Source organism: Equus quagga, chromosome 11 (genome assembly GCF_021613505.1).
Source record: "Equus quagga isolate Etosha38 chromosome 11, UCLA_HA_Equagga_1.0, whole genome shotgun sequence".
In the NCBI taxonomy this organism is placed as follows: domain Eukaryota; kingdom Metazoa; phylum Chordata; class Mammalia; order Perissodactyla; family Equidae; genus Equus; species Equus quagga.
In genome coordinates this window covers 74,560,454-74,579,341 of record NC_060277.1, presented here as the reverse complement: position 1 = coordinate 74,579,341, position 18,888 = coordinate 74,560,454, and the positions used below count along the sequence as shown (strand labels likewise).

Here is an 18,888-nt window from a genome sequence, read left to right as displayed (position 1 = left end):
GAGGGGGGGTTGGTAGGAGGAGCGCTGGTAAGCACTCTGTGGAAATTTTTTTTTATCATGAAAGAATGACATTTCATGTATGTGTTCATCTCCTGGGTGTACTGATTTTCCCAAGCTGGTCTTCACAGCACAGTAAGTTGGGTGAGTATTAACCCTTTGGACTAGATTTGATTCCTGAGCCCTCCACTAACTCTCGGCTCCTGGTCAGGCCACTCTCTGTCGTTGCCCTCAGTCTCCCCATCGGTAAAGAGTGGCCTAGTTCCCCATATTTGCAGACCCTCCTGAGAAGTAAGACCCAGAAAATGGGTCTTTTTACACAGAAAATGCCCACTAGGACAGAACGCCTGATTTTGTGCCCACTTTCAGAGCTCCACGGATGTCCTGAAGTCCTCCCACCCCCTGGCGGAAGTGATCCTCAGAGTTTCCAGCTGGCTCTTCCTGTTCTGTAATCAGAGGGGAGTGTGACTTTGGGTAGTCTCTTCTCTATGGGCCTGAGTCGGGCCAGCTGTTAAATGGGAACGCTACTCCCTACTTGTATGTATGCTGTAAGGCTTAACTGAGAAACAGGCATAAAGGGCCTCAAGACTTGTACAGAGTCGTTATTATGATGGCATTAACCACTAGTACAAGGGAGAGTACACTCAACAGTGTTGCCCTCATATTCCAGCGTCTTGGGGGAAAACCAAGGCCGACCTCTACCTCTCCACCTGCGCCGAGCGGTGCGGGCCTGGGATGAACTATGGGAGAAGGGCCTGGCCAGGGTGTGGGCGTGTCTAGGGAAGGCTTGGGGGTGGGACTGCGCGAGCGGCAGGGGAGGAGCCCCCAGAGGCGGGGCATCGGATCCTGCTCCGCGGCTTCTCAGGGGCGGGGCCGCTGCAGAGCATCTTTCTGCCAGAGGAGCCTGAGTTGGAGCCGCGCTTTGTTCTGGTTCCTGCCTGCTAGACCCTCCGGCGTCTGGGTCCATTCCTCGCCTCCTCTCTCCCTCCTCCAGCCCATCGCCTGCATCTACACCTGCATCCCCTTCCCCAACCGCTTCGTCCCAGATCCTGCCCTCACTCCTCCCTCAAACTTCTGACCAGCGCCCTTGACTGTCATCCCTCCCTCCTGTATCTTCTTCTCCCTGGTCCCTTCTTGGGTCCCCCTTTTCCCAAGGTCTGGGTCTCTCCGCCCGGCCCCGCCCCTCCAGGCTGGGGATGTCCCCCGCAGCCCGGCGTCCATGGTCCTGACGCTGCTCCTCTCTGCCTACAAGCTGTGCCGCTTCTTCGCCATGTCGGGCCCACGGCCCGGCGCCGAGCGGCTAGCGGTGCCGGGACAGGACGGGGGAGGCGGCGCGGGCCTCTGGTGGGCCGCGGGAGGCCATGGGCCCCGCGAGGTGTCGCCCGGGGCGGGCGCCGAGGTGCAGGACGCCCTGGAGCGCGCGCTACCCGACCTACAGCAGGCGCTGTCGGCGCTGAAGCAGGCGGGCGGCGCGCGGGCCGTGGGCGCAGGCCTGGCCGAGGTCTTTCAGCTGGTGGAGGAGGCCTGGCTGCTGCCGGCCGTGGGCCGCGAAGTAGCCCAGGGTCTGTGCGACGCCATCCGCCTGGACGGAGGCCTTGATCTGCTGTTGCGGCTGCTGCAGGCGCCGGAGCTGGAGACACGCGTGCAGGCCGCGCGCCTGCTAGAGCAGATCCTGGTGGCTGAGAACCGGTGAGGATGCTGGGCTGAGAGGAGAGCGCGGGGGTGGGGGTGGGGGGCGGTGGGGCAGCAAGAGTGGTCGAGTGCCTGGTCTGTCTTTCGTGTGACTCACACTGTGCCTTTACTGCTTCACCTCTACAATTTCTTGCACTACACCCCTCTTGGGGATCAGCTTGTCCATTTTAGAAATGAGGAACCTGAGGCTTGGGAAAGTTTAAAGACTTTCCCAGCGTCACACAGTGAACTAATGGTGCAGCCAGGATTCGCTCCCAGGGCTAGTGGGGTGAGGAATGAGACAAGGAGAGGAAGAATGGAGTAGTAGGACAGGAATCTGTCCCTGGTTCTGATGATGGAGATGGGATCCTATTGTCAATGCCCTCCTAAATCCACAGCCCTCCTCCCCACGGGCCTGGGTGCCCTTCTATGCTGCCTTCTCTCTGCCACTGAGTAAGGAAGAGAACACAATACTCAGAAAAGGGAGGATGGGTCTCCCCTTTCCTCTCTCTCCAGGCTGAAATGAGTGCTGACTTTCACTTCATTTTACTTTCCCCCTTCATGCCACTCCTGTCTGCCTCCTGCTTCCTTCTTCTTCATTTTGGTCCACATAACAGGCCAGACATGATCTCATTCTGCTGCTGCTAATGGGGAACAGGAGGTTTTCTGCTGGGTTGAATGGGTCGGGGAAGAGGAAACCGAGGTGCAGAGCTGGGCAGGGGCCAGACAGAGTATGTGTTCTCTACCCCGTCCCCACATAGTGCCAAGATACAGTAGGTGGGGTCCCACTGAGGCCTAGCTGCCACTCTTGCTTGCCTCTTGGGGTCTTCCCTGGAATATGAGGACCCCTGAGCACCCACTTTCTCTCCCCTCAGCTACCAGAGCAGACCAGGCTGTCACACTCCAGTCTCATTCTGAATTCCTGGGCCCCTCAGGTCTGGAAGGGTCACTTTCAGTTCATGCAGCTCTCACAAGTGTTATGGGCATAGGTTAGGGGTGCTTTCTTTCCGACTTTCAAAAAGTAAAAATAACCTCATAGATGGTGGAAATGATACAACTGTCAAAAATTCATGAATGAAGCCATTTAAGCTGGGAGACCAAGTTAGGGTTCTGCTTGTTCAGCAAGTCATTAATCTCCCATATAACATCAGGTGTCCTGATGGGGATTGGCCATAAATTTGAAGGGCTCACAAACGGAGTGGGTGCTCACTGGACGTGGTGGGCCCAGGTTGGCGGGTGTGCCCTGTAGGCCTGGCGCGTGGGCTGGGACAGAGTTCCTGAGGAATGGGTGCAGCCAACACCCTAGGAAGAGGAGAGCTGCAAGATGCAAACAGCACTGATGTTTTTCAAGATTGAAAATAATAATCCTCACCAGGTTCAGAATTACTGAGAAAAGAGTCTCACTAACCAGTGTCCCTGGTCCTGAGAAAGAACGTGTGGCGCTGGCATCACTTCAGGACCAAGGACAGAGCCGAGCGCACCTGGTCGCGCGATCAAAATCCTCCCAAAGAAAGGCAGTATCTCCTCACCTGTCTAGACAGCGCGGGGAGGAGGCTGGAAGGGAGAGAAGGGGAGTGACACAGTGAGAATTTATGTCTATGAAATCTTGTCCTTCCTCCATCAACCAACCTCCTCTTAAAAGAAGCTTCTTCCATCAATGCACCCCCTCCTTTTGCTATTCCCTTTCCTGCAGCTCTCTTTTTCCCAGGGGGCTGCCACAGCCAGTGCCCAGGAGCCTAGGTCACAGCTCCCCTCACCCCCAAATACCAGGAGAAGCAAAACAAGATAGGGCCCTCTGAGCTTGGTTCCAAAATACCCAGAAAGGGCCCCATCTGACTGCTAGCCCTCGAAATTCACAGCCCATCCCCATCAGGGAACCACAATGAGGTTGAATGGTTTAACTCAGAGAGGTTAAATGGCTTCCCCAAGAATACACAGTGAATAAGTGGAGGAGACATGTTTAAAAGAAACCAGAAAACTATTGCACGTAAATTCAAAAAAGCACAGAGGCACAAAAAAGATACACACTTGAAAGTTCTTCTTTCCACCCAGATGCCTTCCCTGGAGGCAAACCAGTGAAACAAGTTTCTTCTATGGCCTTCCAGAGTCTATGCATATGCTAGTATTTGCACATATATGTACATTATATGTACATTCTTGTATATGTGTGTATATGTACCATTTCCCCTCCTTTGGAGCTGGGATTTGAACCCAGGCCACAGCCTCTCAGGCTGCAGAAGAATTGGGAGCTGAGTGAACAGACCTCACAACAAGCACACAGTTCAAGTTCTGTGAAGTGTCAAGTGCATAGGGAAAGGCGAGGGCAGGGGGTCAAGAGACTCCGAATGAAGTCCTCTCTCTGAATTGATGTTCCTGAGCAAGGCTTTCCCTTCACTGGTCCTCAGGAAATGATTGGATTAGATGATTGCTTAAGCACACCCTGGTGCTGATAGTCTCAGGGTTTATGTAGTCAGATTGTCCTGGAAGCACAAAGTATAAACAAAGGATCTTGAGCTCCGGAGAGAAATGTGAGTTAAAATTCCAGCGATGCCTCTCACCAGCTGTGTAACCCTGGGTGTGTCATGTAACCTCTCTGAGCTTTGGCTTTCTCATTGATAAAAGGAACAATCACCAGCTGCCCGAGTGGATGATTAGGACCCATCTATGCCTTTAGACTCCAGAGAAGCTCAGTGATCAGCTCAGCACAACTGTGCTGGCCTTATGCCATGTTCTGGGCTCAGCCGGGGCCTGCAGTGGGTGCAAAGCCACAGCACTGTGGTCACCATGGGGCTCACTAGGCAAGGACTCCATGGCTGGCTGGGCCTCCAAGTCTCTGGGGGTCACGTCACCTGTGGAAGACATCATTTGTGGAAGTCAGGAAGACAGGGAACTTTCACCTCTGCCCGGAGCGTGGCAACTCTCTGGCCTGCTCTGCTGGCCTCCAGGCTCTCTCACTTGGACACGTCCTTCTCACAGCAGCCAAATGAGTTTCCTGAAACCCAGGAGTGACCAGGTCACTCCCCTTCCTAAAGCCTTTCAATGGCTCCCCATTTGCCATCAAGAAAAGTACAAATGCCTTGGGATGGTTCAAAAGCCCTCAGGACTCTTTCTTCACTCTCCCCTTGAACCCCCAGCCTCAGTAACTTGAAATGGCTTCACTTCAGCATGGCCGAGGCAGGGGCAGGTCCCTAAGCACACCAGCTCTCAGACATCTCCAAGTCTTTGTATACATCTATGCCTAAAATGCAACCCCACTCCTCCTCTGGACTAATATCTCCACCATCTTTCTGACTTAATCCCATAGGCAACTGTTCAGCATATTTAACGTGTGTCTTTCTATCTGTGTTCTGGTAAAATCTTTATTCTTGTTTTGTGTGCATGTATTTCCCATCTACACAAATGGTGCTGTGTTATATAGCACATTCTATTTCTTACTTTTCCCCACTCAGCACTGTGTTTTAAAGATCCCTCATGTTGCTATGTTACCATCTGCTCGGTCACTTGTAACTGCTTCCTAGTCCTCCAGAGTGGGCACCTGCCCATCTTGCCTCTCCACTCTCCCAGGCTTGACACCGGCCTGCTACCAGCTTCCCCCATCACAAATAACACTGCAGCGAACCACCCTGTCCATTTCCTCTTGTGTATCTGTGTGACAATCTCATTGAGATATAAACCCAAGAGCCTCAACCTCCACCTACAGAGCTTCAGGTTTCGTAGCCCTACACCTCGCAGACCTTCCACATTACCCAGCTTCTGCCTTCTCCTGTCTAATAGATGTAAAGTGATAGCTGTTTAAATTTTCACTTCTCTGATGACTAGTGAGTTAGAGCATCATTTTATTTGCTTGTTAATATCTTGGATTTCTTCTTTTGTCCTTTGCCCATTTTCTTTTGGATTTACTGCCTTTTTCTTATCAATTTGAATATTTACCTATGTATCCTATATATGAATCCTTTGTTGGTTTTATCTTTTTCCTTGTTGGTCTTAGACATCGCAGGTATCTCTGGCCCTCTTTCTATTCCTCAAACGTGCCGAGCTCATCAGCCCTCAGGGCTTTTGTCCTTGCTGTTCTCTCTGCCTGTTAGGCTCTTCTCCCACACACTTGCAGGCTGCGGTCTCTGGATATTTCACTCTAAGATGTCACCTCCTCAGACGTAGCCCTCCGCTCAGGCACTCTCCATTGCATCACCGGTTTTGCTAGAATTATGGCCATATCACTGATATCCTGTTCCTTCATTGTTTACTTGCTTATGGTTTGTCTCTGTATATGCTGTGTATAAGCTCCAGTCACTCTTAGTCACTGGTCAACTTCAGCCCCTAGTGCAGTGGCTGGCACTCAGTAGGTCCTCAATATACGTCTGTTGAATGAATGAATGAATACCCCCCAGTCACACAGCATGGCATGAAGAGAAGTTTGAAGGCAAGGCTAATAAGAGTGGTGGACTTCAAGGGACGCTTCAAATGAGGATAAGAAGTTAACATCTATTGAGTCTTTCCTACGAGCCAGGCGCTGTGCTGAGGGAGCACTGTACGTGGATTATCACATTAGTTCTCATAATAACCCTATGGGCTAGGTATTCTTTTTATCCTATTTATGAGATGAGCAAACTGAATTAGAAAGATAAAGGAAGGTACCCAAGGTCCCACAGCTAGAAAATGGCAAAGAAGAAACCAGGACCCAGGGGATCTGCTCCAGAGCTAGGGTTCTTAACCACCACACAGACTGCTTCTCCAGGGGAGGGTTTGGGGAGGAGATGGGTGCCGCCAGGGTGAAGCACCCTCAGAATCAGAGAAGTCTGGTCCTCCCAGGACAGGAGATGAGGCGGGCAGGCAGGGAGGATAATGCTCTCGCTCATGTCCTATGTAACACTGGTGAGGCCCAGAGAGATAAGTGGCCAGGCTGTGGCCTCCAGGGGGCAAGCCGAGCACCCCAGGCGACAGTTCTACTGTCCCCCTCCCACTTTCTCTCGGCAGGGACCGCGTGGCGCGCATCGGGCTGGGTGTGATCCTGAACCTGGCAAAGGAGCGCGAGCCGGTGGAGCTGGCGCGGAGCGTTGCAGGCATCCTGGAGCACATGTTCAAGCACTCGGAGGAGACGTGCCAGCGGCTGGTGGCGGCCGGCGGCCTGGACGCGGTGCTGTACTGGTGCCGCCGCATGGACCCGGCGCTGCTCCGCCACTGTGCGCTGGCGCTGGCCAACTGCGCGCTGCACGGGGGCCAGGCGGCGCAGCGGCGCATGGTGGAGAAGCGCGCCGCCGAGTGGCTCTTCCCGCTCGCCTTCTCCAAAGAGGACGAGCTGCTGCGGCTGCACGCCTGCCTCGCCGTGGCGGTGCTGGCAACCAACAAGGAGGTGGAGCGCGAGGTGGAGCGCTCCGGCACGCTGGCGCTAGTGGAGCCGCTCGTGGCCTCGCTGGACCCCGGCCGCTTCGCCCGCTGCCTGGTGGACGCCAGCGACACCAGCCAGGGCCGCGGGCCCGACGACCTGCAGCGCCTCGTGCCGCTGCTCGACTCGTCGCGCTTGGAGGCGCAGTGCATCGGGGCTTTCTATCTCTGTGCAGAGGCTGCCATCAAGAGCCTACAGGGCAAGACCAAGGTGGGTGCGAGGGTGGGATCGGGCGGGGGTTAGAGGGCGTCTGGGAAGGCTTCCCAGAGGAAGGGACAGTCAACTGCGACTTCAAGTACACATAAGTATTAGGTGAAGCAAGGAGAAGGACGAGGGACCGACCAGTCATTCTGGCCTTGAAGGCAAGACCAAGGTTTTTAAGGAGGGGACACTGTTGCTTGGAGATGGGATTGGCAGGGCTGAGGCTGGAGGCAAGGGGACCAGATAGGAGGCCATGGTAGGGGGGCAGTTAGGACAGTGGAGGTTGGGGACTGCGGCATGACAGCAGAAGCAGAGAGAAGCAGACTGATTCCAGAGATGCTGAAGAGAGAATAAGGACTTGAGTGACTCGGTGAGTGGCTCGGTGAAGGAGAGGGAGGGGCTGAGGATGACTCCTGGCTGTGGACATAGATAACCTAGTGGATGGTGGCAGGTGGTACTGAAACAAGGTGAACTGGGTGAGAGGCTTGGGGGTGTGGGGGTGAGTTCACTGGGACAGATTGGGTTTGAGGTGCCTGAGAGACCAGTTGGGGAGCTCCAGTGGGCCATTTTGTCATTTGGGTCTGGAGTCCAGGAAGGAGCTGAAGTATACAGACAGAGGCTTGGGGCAGGATATCAGCGTGTCGGCCAGATAACTCCCACCTGAGTCTCAAGAGTTCCCATGCCCACGGCTAGATTTGAAGCCTTTGCTCTTTGCTTTCACTTGCTGTGTGACCTTGGGTACCTGGCTTCCCCTCTCTGGGCCTCTCTCCATGCCTCATTTTTTTCCTCTGGAAAATGGAAAGAGTGTACCACAGCAGCAGTTCTTACCCTGGATGTGGGACTAGTAATAGTTAAATTATCAAAAGTTCATGTTTTTTGCTTTTTAAATATTACAGAATCAAGATTATCCCTATAACGTCACTCTCCCGCCTTTGCATTCCTCTGGGGGCTTTCGGGATCAGTGACAGCTGGTGCACAGGAAGTGGTGCACACTGCCTGGACCACTCTGTCTGTTACCAGGGCTGTCATCTGGGGCCACTCAGAGGAGTGTGTCTCACAGATGATTGTCACTCATTGTGTGTGTCCCCACAGATCAAGAAGAGACTGTTGTGTTAGGGGGTCTCTGAGGCCTCTTCCAAGGTGCAGTGTTCTAGGACCTTCTGATTCTCCTCTCTGTGCCCCAGAGTTGGGCTGTGGGAGGACTGGCTTTACAAAGCAGGTCATCCTACTTTGGGAGAAGGGTCTTGAAGGGAAGTAGGGAGTGAAGTCCCCAAGGATTGGGTCTGGGAAGCAGCCATGCCCACCAGCTCTGGTACCCTTTTCCCAGCAAGGCCAAGTGAGTGCAGTGCAGTAAAGACTTAGTGAGCCCCCACTCTGTGCCCTGCAGTGTGCCAAGTATGGGATTTTAGGGGTGACTAAGACATGACCTCAGCTATCATCCATTGGAAGTTGTATTATCAACTAATGACAGTGGCATTCAGAGTGTGGAACAAGGCCTAACTGGAGGTATGGGCCAAGCTGTGAGGGAATCAAAGCAGGCTGCATGGAGGAGGTGATTATCAATTTGGACTCCAGTGTATGAGTAGGACTCCCACAAGCAGGCTGGAACACCATGGGCTGAGGCCCAGAGGTGGGATCACCTTCGTCGTGGGTGGATGTCAGACAAATGCGGTTGGTGCAGGAGAGGTGAGCTGGGACTGGTGGGCAGGGGCTGCACTGTGGGGGGCCTGGTGGCTGTACTGAGAGCGCACACTTTATCCCAGGACGGAAGGAAGCTGCAGAAGGGAGACATGAGGAGGACCAGCTTCCGGAGGGGGAATCCACGACTGGGTGATTTGTTGGATGAAGGCAGGGCTAGGGCAGATGGCTAGGGCACTTTCAGGGGTGAGAAGAGGCGAGGGGAGGGACTGGGCACGTTTGGGGGTGGCTGGCGAGCTGGTGGCTCCAAGACACCCTCTCCCCACCCCTCTCTAGGTATTCAGTGACATTGGCGCCATCCAGAGCCTGAAACGCCTCGTTTCCTACTCCACCAATGGGACTACGTCGGCGCTGGCCAAGCGCGCGCTGCGCCTGCTGGGCGAGGAGGTGCCGCGGCCCATCCTGTCCTGCGTGGCCAGCTGGAAGGAGGCCGAGGTCCAGACGTGGCTGCAGCAGATCGGCTTCTCCCAGTACTGCCAGAGCTTCCGGGTAGGGCCGCGTGGGGCTGCCTTCCGGGAGTCGGAACCGGCGCATCCCCGAGGGCGCGCGGCCGCTAGGGACGCCCTGCACACAGGCAACTGCGCCCCCTCCCGGCCCGCACACCCACAGGGCCAGGGTGGCCTTTCGAGGGTGGGGACCCTGTATTCAGCCATTTTCAGGGTCACTCGGCTCTAATATGGGTCCCATCCGCCTCCTCCATCGCCGTCCCCAGTTCCCTCCTCTTGCATCTTGTGCTTTGGGTCCAAGGGCTGAGGATAGGAGCCCATCCTTAAATCTGACCCCTCTCCCAGGAGCAACAGGTAGATGGCGACCTGCTTCTGCGGCTCACGGAGGAGGAACTCCAGACCGACCTGGGCATGAAGTCGGGCATCACCCGCAAGAGGTATGGAGCCTCCTGCTCGCCCCCTGCCCGCGAGGTCTAACTAAATGCCCCCTCCGCCACCAGCCAGTCCCGGGTCGGGACCTCAGCGTCCTCTCCTCCCCGGGGTGCAGATTCTTTAGGGAGCTCACGGAGCTCAAGACCTTCGCCAGCTACGCTACGTGCGACCGCAGCAACCTGGCTGACTGGCTGGGCAGCCTGGACCCGCGCTTCCGCCAATACACTTACGGCCTGGTCAGCTGCGGCCTGGACCGCTCCCTGCTGCACCGCGTATCCGAGCAGCAGCTCCTGGAGGACTGCGGCATCCGCCTGGGCGTGCACCGCGCCCGCATCCTCTCGGCCGCCAGAGGTCAGCCTGCCTGCCTGGCACCCCACCCCTGCCCTAGCCCTAGCCTTGGAGGGGCGAGGGGAGACACGTGGTGGGGCCTCGGAGCCTCGCTGCTGTTTGAGTACACGCGCTCTGCCAGACTGGACTCTGAGGATGCAAAGATGACTATGTTGCGCTTTGCCCTCAAGAAGTTCCCAGTCTGAGGTGGGGAGGAGGGTGGGAGTAAGGCTGGTATATAACAGGCTGTCACTATGGCAGGAGGCATGCCCAGGACTCCAGTGGGCCCCCGGAGGAATCATTGCACCCTGTCCACCCAGGTCTAGGCGTTTAGAGCATGCTGGACCAGGTCTTGAAGGATGTACTGGGCGGGAGGGCGCAGCAGGAAGGATGTATTGGGGGGCGGGGGGCGGGGCGCAGCAGGAAGAGCAACCCAGGCATAGGGAGCAGCACATGCAAGCGTGGAGGTAAGACAGAGCATGGAGGGAGCGACATGGGATATGGGTGGGAAGACAGGGGCTTATCCTATTAGCCAACAGCTGACAAAGTCTGGGTTCTGGAAGTGCTTTAGGGAGGTCATGAGGGCAGAGTGGATTCTAGGGCTCTAGCAGCCCTATTCACTTATTTATTTTAATTTACTATTTAGCTAATATTTATGGTCAATTACTATATGCCAGGTCCCATATTAAGTTTTTAACAGATATTATCTCATTAATCTCTACATCCACTCTATGCAGTGACCATTAATTTTTTTAAATCAATTTTTAAAAAATAAAAATAAAAGGTCTAATTGAACTTAAAAGTGTTCAGTTTGACGAGTTTTGAAAAAGCACACCCCTGAGTGACTACCAGCATAATCAAAGTTAAAGAATATTTCCATCAAGGGTATTAATTTTAAAGATGATGAAACTAAGATTTAAAGAATTTAACTACATTTTCCAAGCTTATAAAAGCCATTAAATAACAGAACTGAGATTTGAACCTCCATCTTTCTGCTTCATACACAGACAAATATTGTCTCTGAAGGTTAAGTCTGAATATTATAAGAAGATGAATTCTTTCCATTCACCCATTCGTTCAGCAAGCACACACCAAGCTCCTATCGGGGACAAGGGACTGGGCTTTCGCCCCATTCTTTTGTTTCAACCAAAGCAGATCCACTTTCATCATTTTTACGTTGCAGCTCCTAATAAAATCCCATTTTTTAAGAAACAGGAAGGTCCTATGACAAAAACAGCTTATAGTTCTCTTCTATGGGAAGTATGGAGCCATGCACATTTTTTAAGTGGGGACAATGACACACTTAGACTTGGATTTTAGAAAGATCCCTCTGGTAGCTGTGCAAACAGATTAGACTGGGCAAGTGTGAATTGGGGGAGACCACTGAGGAGGCTGGAGTTGGGGGCCTGGACATAGGAGGGCCCTGGGGCTGGAGTCCAAGATGTTTGGGAGGAAGACTCCATAAAGCCCGGCGCCTGGCTCTGAGCACTGGACGTCAGCTCCACGAGGGCACCGCTGGTTTGCTTTGTTCGCTGCTGTATGCCCAGCATTAAGAATAATGCCTGGCACATGGTAAATATTTGCTGAATGAATGAATGAGAGGCAGGAGACGAGGCTGATACCCAGGTTTCTGGCTTTGGTGGGAAACCGGGAAGAAGGGGATCATGGGAGGATCTGGGAGGTGTTGGTTTGGAGCGCCTACGGGCAGCTGGCCATGCAGGTCTGGAGTTCAGGAGAGAAGGCAGGGCTGGAGGTGGGTATCAATGTCCCTAAAACACAGTGCCTGCCTCCTGAGAGGGACTCACCAACAGTTAGCAGCCTTCCTTCCTGTAAGCCCCATCTCTCTACCTCAGTGCCCCTTTTTGGAACAAGACACCCTGCCTGGGCTGAGAAGGCCGGGTGGGCAGGGGATGATGCCCCTCGTGGGGAGTGATGGGGAGGAGCCTCCCTCACCAAGCTGTCTCTTGCCTGCCTCAGAAATGCTGCACTCCCCACTGCCCTGCTCTGGCTGCAAGCCCGGTGGGGACACCCCAGATGTCTTCATCAGCTACCGCAGGAACTCAGGCTCCCAGCTGGCCAGGTGAGGGGGGGCCGGCAGCAGACAGCCTGGCTCCTTGGGCCAGGCCAGGGCATTGACACAGGACCTCTTCGCAGCCTCCTGAAGGTGCACCTGCAGCTGCACGGCTTCAATGTCTTCATCGATGTGGAGAAGCTGGAAGCAGGCAAGTTCGAGGACAAGCTCATCCAGAGTGTCATGGGTGCCCGCAACTTTGTGCTGGTGCTGTCGGCCGGGGCACTGGACAAGTGCATGCAGGACCATGACTGCAAGGACTGGGTGCACAAGGTAGGTGCTGTCCTCTGTAGTCCCAGCATTGGCCTGTGGCCCAGGGGACAAGGTCCTCTTCCCATTCTTTCTCATCTGCACACCCCAGCAACCTCCATGGCCCAGGTGGAAGTCAGGAGCCATAGCTCCAACTGTAAGAGGACGTTAGCAAGTCACTTAGGCTCTCGGAGCCTCAGATTTCTCATCTACAAAATGGGGATAACTTACCTGTCCTATTCACCTTGTAGGATTGTTGTGAGGGTCAGAGATAGATGAAAATGCTTTGAAAAATAGCCTCTGTGAGGGAAGGAGGGGGAGCAGGAGAGCATAGTGACAGGCACAATGGAATCGTTCAGAGCACAAAGCTATGAGTTTGAATCCTGGCTCTGGCCTTGGGCAAGTTACTTAACCCCAATGAGCTTCATGTTTATTACTGTAAAGTGAGATAATTATGGCACTTAATTCCCTAGGATATTGTTAAAGGACTAAAAGAGTTAGAATTTGTGAAGTGCTTAGCATAATGCCTGGCTCCATAGTAACTGCTCTATAATGGCAGCAATTATTGTTATTAATATAATGACTATGAGTGCTACTGCTGTTTAATTCACCATTGTATCTTCAGTGCCTGACACAGTAGAAACTTATTGATACTTGTAGAATGGATGGATGGATGGACCCATGTCACATCTGCAGGTTTTTGGGGTGTTTTTTTCGCTTTTTCTCCCCAAATAGCCGAGTACATAGTTGTATATTTTAGTCGTGGGTCCTTCTAGGTGTGGCATGTGGGATGCCGCCTCAGCATGGCCTGATGAGCGGTGCCACGTCCGCCCCCAGGATCTGAACTGGCGAAACCCTGGGCCGCCGAAGCGGAGTGCGCAAACTTAACCACTCAGCCATGGGCCGGCCGTATCAAGTTTTTGTTCTTAACCAGCTGGGTGATCTTAAAGAAGCCATTATTCCTCTCTTGGCCAGCCTCTGAATCTGCAAGAAGCAGTGTGCTGTCTTTGGTTTTGTGTAATTCTAGATGAAACAAATGTCTGAAGATTCCCAAATAAATTTCTGCCAGGTCAGAATTCATCCACATTCTCAGCAGAGAAGCAGAGGGCTTGGTTGAAACAGCCCTGGACTTGGAATCTGAAGGCTTGAGTTAGACACCTGGCCCCTCTTGGGCTGAGTGTGTGTGTGACTTGGGAGCAAGTCCCTTCTCCTCTCTGGGCGTCCTTCTCATTCGTAAATGGAGAGGTTGCCCAGAAGCCAATCAAGTTTGCAATTATGCAGGTTTTTTCCCTAGGAAGGCTCTGCTCTACATGGGTGCTTGGCACCCATCGTCGTCCCAGCAGACAGCACGGAGGGAGGAGGCAGGCAGGGTGGAGGGAGCCTGTGCCCTGGACCAGTCCCAAAGGCTGCATCATCCCTCCTTGATTGTTTTTGCCTCTGGTTTTAAAACTGCTTTCCCCGAAGCCCCATTTAGTGGGTAATCAATATGGAAAACCACAAGTGAACTGCACTCAAGAAAGGCCAATCCCTGTGGTTCCCCCTTGAAAGGGAAAAACCGTTCAATAAGCACTTACCAGAGCACCCATTAATAGTAAGCAATATCCTCAGAACAACCTTGTGAGGTAGGTTTATTACCTCACTTTACAGAGGAGGAAATAATAACATATTATTGATTAAGCAGACACGGCCTGCTCGGTGCCGTTCCCACACTCGCCTCGTTCCTCTGGACAATCCTACGTGAGAGGGACTGTCATTAACCCTATTTTATATGTGAGAAAACAGAGGCTTGGAGAGTCTGTTGTTTTTGCCTCAGGTCACAAAGCCTGTGTCAGAGGCTTGATGTAAACCCAGATCTGATGATGCCAGAGTGCAGCCCTTAACTGCTCTGCTGTGGTCTCATTCATTTATTCACTCATTCATTCATTCATTCATTCAGCCAGCCAGCCAGCCATTAAGTATTTAGCAAGGGCTGACTATGAGCAGGGCTTTGTGAAAGATGCTGCGATATAAGGTGAGTAAAGAACAGACATACTCCCTGCCCTTAGGCTCATGGGGGAGACAGGTATTAAGTAAATTACTCATTAATTAATTTAACTTTGCAACTGTGGCACGTGCTGCAGAGCCTATGAGAGCCTGTAATAGGGGGATCTGACCTGGTCAGGGAAGTGAGGGAAGAGTTCCCTGGGAAAGTGTTGACTGAGCTCAGATCAGAAAAACAAGTAGGCATGAGCTAGGTGAAGGGGCAGGGAAGAGCATTCTAGACAGAGGAAACAGCACACGCAAAGGCCCTGTGCAGGGAGAGAGGATAGCAAATATAAGGGGCTGCAAGGTCTGTGTGGCTGGGAGGACAGTGCAAGGGTGGACATTGAAAAGTTAGCTGTGGTCAACCACACAGGGCCTTCAGACCACATTAAGGAGTTTGAATTTTATTCTAAGAGCCATGTAAAGTCTTGAAGAGTTTTAAGTAGGGGGCAAGATGATCAGATTTGCATTTTGCAAAGAGTAGCCAGGTGAAGGGGCAAGGTAGAGAACAAATTAGAGGGGGCAAGAGTGAGTGAGGAAAGACTGGTGGAGGATAAAGATAAGGGGGTTGGTGGGGCCTGCCCCGTGGCCAAGTGGTTAAGTTCGCGCACTCCACTGCAGCGGCCCAGGGTTCGGATCCTGGGCGCGGACATGGCACCGCTCATCAGGCCATGCTGTGGCGGCGTCCTACACAGCACACCCGGAGGCACTCACCTCTAGAATATGCAACTATGTACCGGGGGGCTTTGGGGAGAAGAAAAAGAAGGAAAAAAAATGATTGTCAACAGATGTTAGCTCAGGTGCCAATCTTTAAAAAAAAAAGAAAAGGTAAGGAAGTTGGAGCAGGGCGGTGATGGGGCGGAGGTAGAGAAAAATGGGTGGATTTGAGAAATGAATAAGGAGTACAATTGGCAGGGCTTGCGATGGATCAATTTGGATGCAGGGCATGTGATGTTTTTCTTCAGACACCAAATCGTGTGGGATTTTTCTCACACCAACAACCAGTTCTCCAATTTGTCAATGCCAACTGGGTGTCCCCCAATTCAATTCAGTTCTGATACTGACTACCCAGAGTGAGGGTCCGACTCCACAGGTTTTAGGGCTCAGCCCCACAAGTCTGCCCTCACTTCACATGCCAGTCCAAAGTCCTGGGTTCCCAGGCTACCCACACTTCTGACTTGGCTACAAATTCAGCAGTTCCTATGATGCCCACCTCAGGTTCAATAATTTACTAGAATGATGCACAAAATGCAGAAAAGCACTTTTCTTAACTATTACTGGTTTATTATAAAAGATATGACTCAGGAACATCCAAATGTAAGAGATGCACAGGGCAAGGGGTGGAGGTGGGGGCGCGGGCAGAGGAGGCATGAGCTTCCATGCCCTCTCCAGGCTTCCCTCCCAGCTCCTAGATGTGTTCACCAACCCATCCCATCCCTCGGGGATTTTATGGAGGTCTCATTATGTGGACATGATTGATTAAGTCATTGGCCATTGGTGATTGAACTCAATCTCCAGCCCCTGTCCCCACACCCTGAGGTGTGGGGGTCAGGGTGGGGGGCTAAAAGTTCTAACCCTCTAATCATAGCTTGGTCTTTCTGGTGATCAGCCCCCATCCTGAAGCTATCTAGGCACCCCCAACCCCATCATCTGGAGAGTCCAAGGATTTTAGGAGCTCTATGCCAAGAACCTGGGACAAAGATCAAATACTTATTTTTTGTTATATCATAAGGGGTGAGGGAGAAGTCAAGGTGGACTTCAGGACCAGCATCCCACCCTGGGCTCAGCCTCGGGCTATTGGCCCTCCTAGTGTCTGCCTGGCCCCAGGATCCCTGGATGAGGACTCAGATGAGGACCTGGATGAGATCTCTTCCTCCTCCTCTCTCTTCTTTCTCCAGGAGATCGCAACTGCTTTGAGCTGTGGCAAGAACATTGTGCCAGTCATTGATGGCTTCGAGTGGCCGGAGCCCCAGGCCCTGCCTGAGGACATACAGGCCGTGCTCACCTTCAATGGCATCAAGTGAGGGGGGGGGGGGGGGGGGCACACAGGCCCCCCCAGCTAGCAGTTCCCTCTGCCCAGCCCCCTGACCCACCAGCCTCTGTGCCCACAGGTGGTCCCACGAGTACCAGGAGGCCACCATTGAGAAGATCATCCGCTTCCTGCAGGGCCGCTCCTCCCGGGACTCGTCTGCAGGCTCCGACACCAGTTTGGAGGGTGCCGCACCCATGGGCCCAACTTAACCAGTCCATAATTCCAAGTCACAGCCCTGCTGTGACACCTATTTCCATTGTCCCCCGGAAGGAGCAGCTCTTCACACTGGCCTCCCCAGACTGATACAGTCTGGGCCCTTCTTAGGAAATGGCTCTTCCCTCTCCCCTGCCCTCATGGTCCACCTCAAACCCAGCTTCCTCAGTATCTGGAAAGGAAGGGAAGCCAGCCACTGGGAGTGCTAAGGTTGCACGCTCCCCCCAAGGCCCTGCCACCAGGTTCTCTGTCTCAGGTGGTGGGGTCATGGTTGGTGACTGCTCAGTTCTGGACACACTGGAGATTGAGCGTTTGCTGCAAACTGCCCTGTCTCCCGCCCTGACTGCAGCCAGCTTGAGCAGGCGAAAGGCCTCTGACAGGAATTAGGACAATCCCCAGCCAAGCAAGGGCCTGGGCCCAGTAGCCAGGTGGGGATGAGAGTCCAGTGATGGCTCTCCACCTAGACTCTGCCTGGCCCCTGCTCACCACTTCCTGCCACCTCGTGGCCTTGCCCTGTAACCACTCAGTGCCCTTAGCCAGCCTGGCCTGGTCCCGAGTCCTCGCTCAGCCTTCCTGAGGTGCAGCCTTCCCGAGGTGCAGCCTCTTTTGCCACATCTGGGGGTCAGGGACAGGCTGAGCTGGCCCTCTGGCTGGCGTGCTGCTGCAGCTAGCTTCCCTGCACTCTCTGGTGCACGGGAGCCCCCCCTGCTTGGGTAGGGGACACCAAGTCTCAAAGGGCAGCTAGCCACACTACCCACGCCTTGGTGCTGTGCCTCAGGCTCCTGCCTAGCCTGGCCCACCTGGCTTCCCCAGCCCCTCACGCAAGGCTGCCCACCCACTTGCTCAGGGATAGGCAGGATGAGGCAGCCCCCCACGGCAGCAGCCATAGCCTGGGGAGAACCTGCAGCTCCCTGGGAAGAGGCAAGATCCTGAAGAAGGGCAAGGGGTGCATTCGAATCATCTGGAAATTTTGCTAAAATTCCATTCAAGAGACCTGGGGCAGGGCCTGAGTTTCTGCATTTCTCACCAATTCCCAGGTGAGCCAATGCTGGTGGTTAAGGACTTAAGTAGCAAGACTCTGAAACACACACCCCTCACAGATCTTTGCCATTTCCACGCCACGCCACTCCATGGTCTCTGATCAGCACAGCAACCCTACCCTGTATCCTCATCTCCATTTTACAGCAAAGGAACTGAATGATGTGCCCAGCTTCCCGAGTCATTAGTGGCAGCCCCAGGACCCAGACCTGGCCTCCTGGTGCTCAGTCCACTGACAGAGGGATTGCTCTCCTCAGAAGCATCCTGGAGGCTGCGCCCGGGCAGGGCTGCGGCTCCACAGACAGCTGCCTTCTCCCCTGCCCCAAAGAAGGTAGTAATGGGGAACAGGTTTTTGCAATGAAAGGCTGACCCAGGGGCTCCGCAGAAATAAATGAGCAGCAATGTCCCCCTGCCCCTTCCTCCACTAGGGCAGGACAGCAAGAAAGTACCCTCCCTTGTGGGCTTATTAACCCAGGCTTCAGCTAATGCGGTCAGCTGGAATGTGCCAGCCTCTTCCCTCCTGAGGGCACTGGGGTCACACCTCAAGGCTGGCTCAGCACCCAGAGCTGCCTCCCACAGGCGCTGGCCAGGTCACTCCTAGCTCCTGAGCCACATCATCAGAAAGTTGAAAGTCTCGCTCCAGGCTCGGAACCCCTTCCCTCCCTGCCAAGGAGACTGTCAAAGCCGGTCCTGGTCCCAACCCCGGCTTTCACTGCACTTTTTCCTCCTTCCTCCATGCCACGCAAGAGCCCACCAGTGCCAGGCCCTGGGTATGACGGTGACTGAGGCAGACTGGACGTAGCCCTCACAGAACAGAGACAATAATAATACAGTGTGATGAGTATCCTCCAGGGGAAGCTTTCTGGTTTTTTGTCGCCAGTCGCCCTCCCTCCGGAGGTTCCCCGTGGGCAGTATTCAGAGAGGGCCCTGTTTCTTTATCTGTTTGGTACTCCCTCCACTGCTGCCCCACTCCTGTCTCTCTGGGGAATCAGAGTCCAGCCTCCAGCCCCAACCAGGGCAGCTGAAGTGACAACCCTCCCCCCAGTGTGTTCAGGGGCCTGCCTCCCCTGCCGTGACAAACTGCCCAGCTCATGACAAACTGCCCAGC

General features: G+C 53.8%; 1 protein-coding gene across 1 annotated transcript; it reads left to right on the top strand.

Annotated features, from left to right (window-relative positions):
• The first annotated feature begins 66 nt into the window (after positions 1-66).
• Positions 67-18,631, top strand: SARM1 (sterile alpha and TIR motif containing 1). The gene is made up of 10 exons (XM_046676137.1): positions 67-141; positions 367-1,686; positions 6,643-7,261; positions 9,227-9,439; positions 9,742-9,833; positions 9,944-10,179; positions 12,133-12,235; positions 12,310-12,499; positions 16,396-16,517; positions 16,609-18,631. The coding sequence occupies exons 2-10, from the start codon at positions 1,217-1,219 to the stop codon at positions 16,736-16,738; spliced, it is 2,175 nt and encodes a 724-aa protein (XP_046532093.1). The 5' UTR covers positions 67-141; positions 367-1,216; the 3' UTR covers positions 16,739-18,631.
• The last annotated feature ends 257 nt before the right edge of the window (positions 18,632-18,888 follow it).

Bases quoted from the DNA above. Each gene is read 5' to 3' on its own strand.
- SARM1 (XM_046676137.1), top strand. From the start codon at position 1,217: ATGGTCCTGACGCTGCTCCTCTCTGCCTACAAGCTGTGCCGCTTCTTC. The intron at 1,687-6,642 runs GTGAGGATGCTG...TTCTCTCGGCAG, and splicing joins ATCCTGGTGGCTGAGAACCG to GGACCGCGTGGCGCGCATCG. The intron at 16,518-16,608 runs GTGAGGGGGGGG...CTGTGCCCACAG, and splicing joins CTCACCTTCAATGGCATCAA to GTGGTCCCACGAGTACCAGG.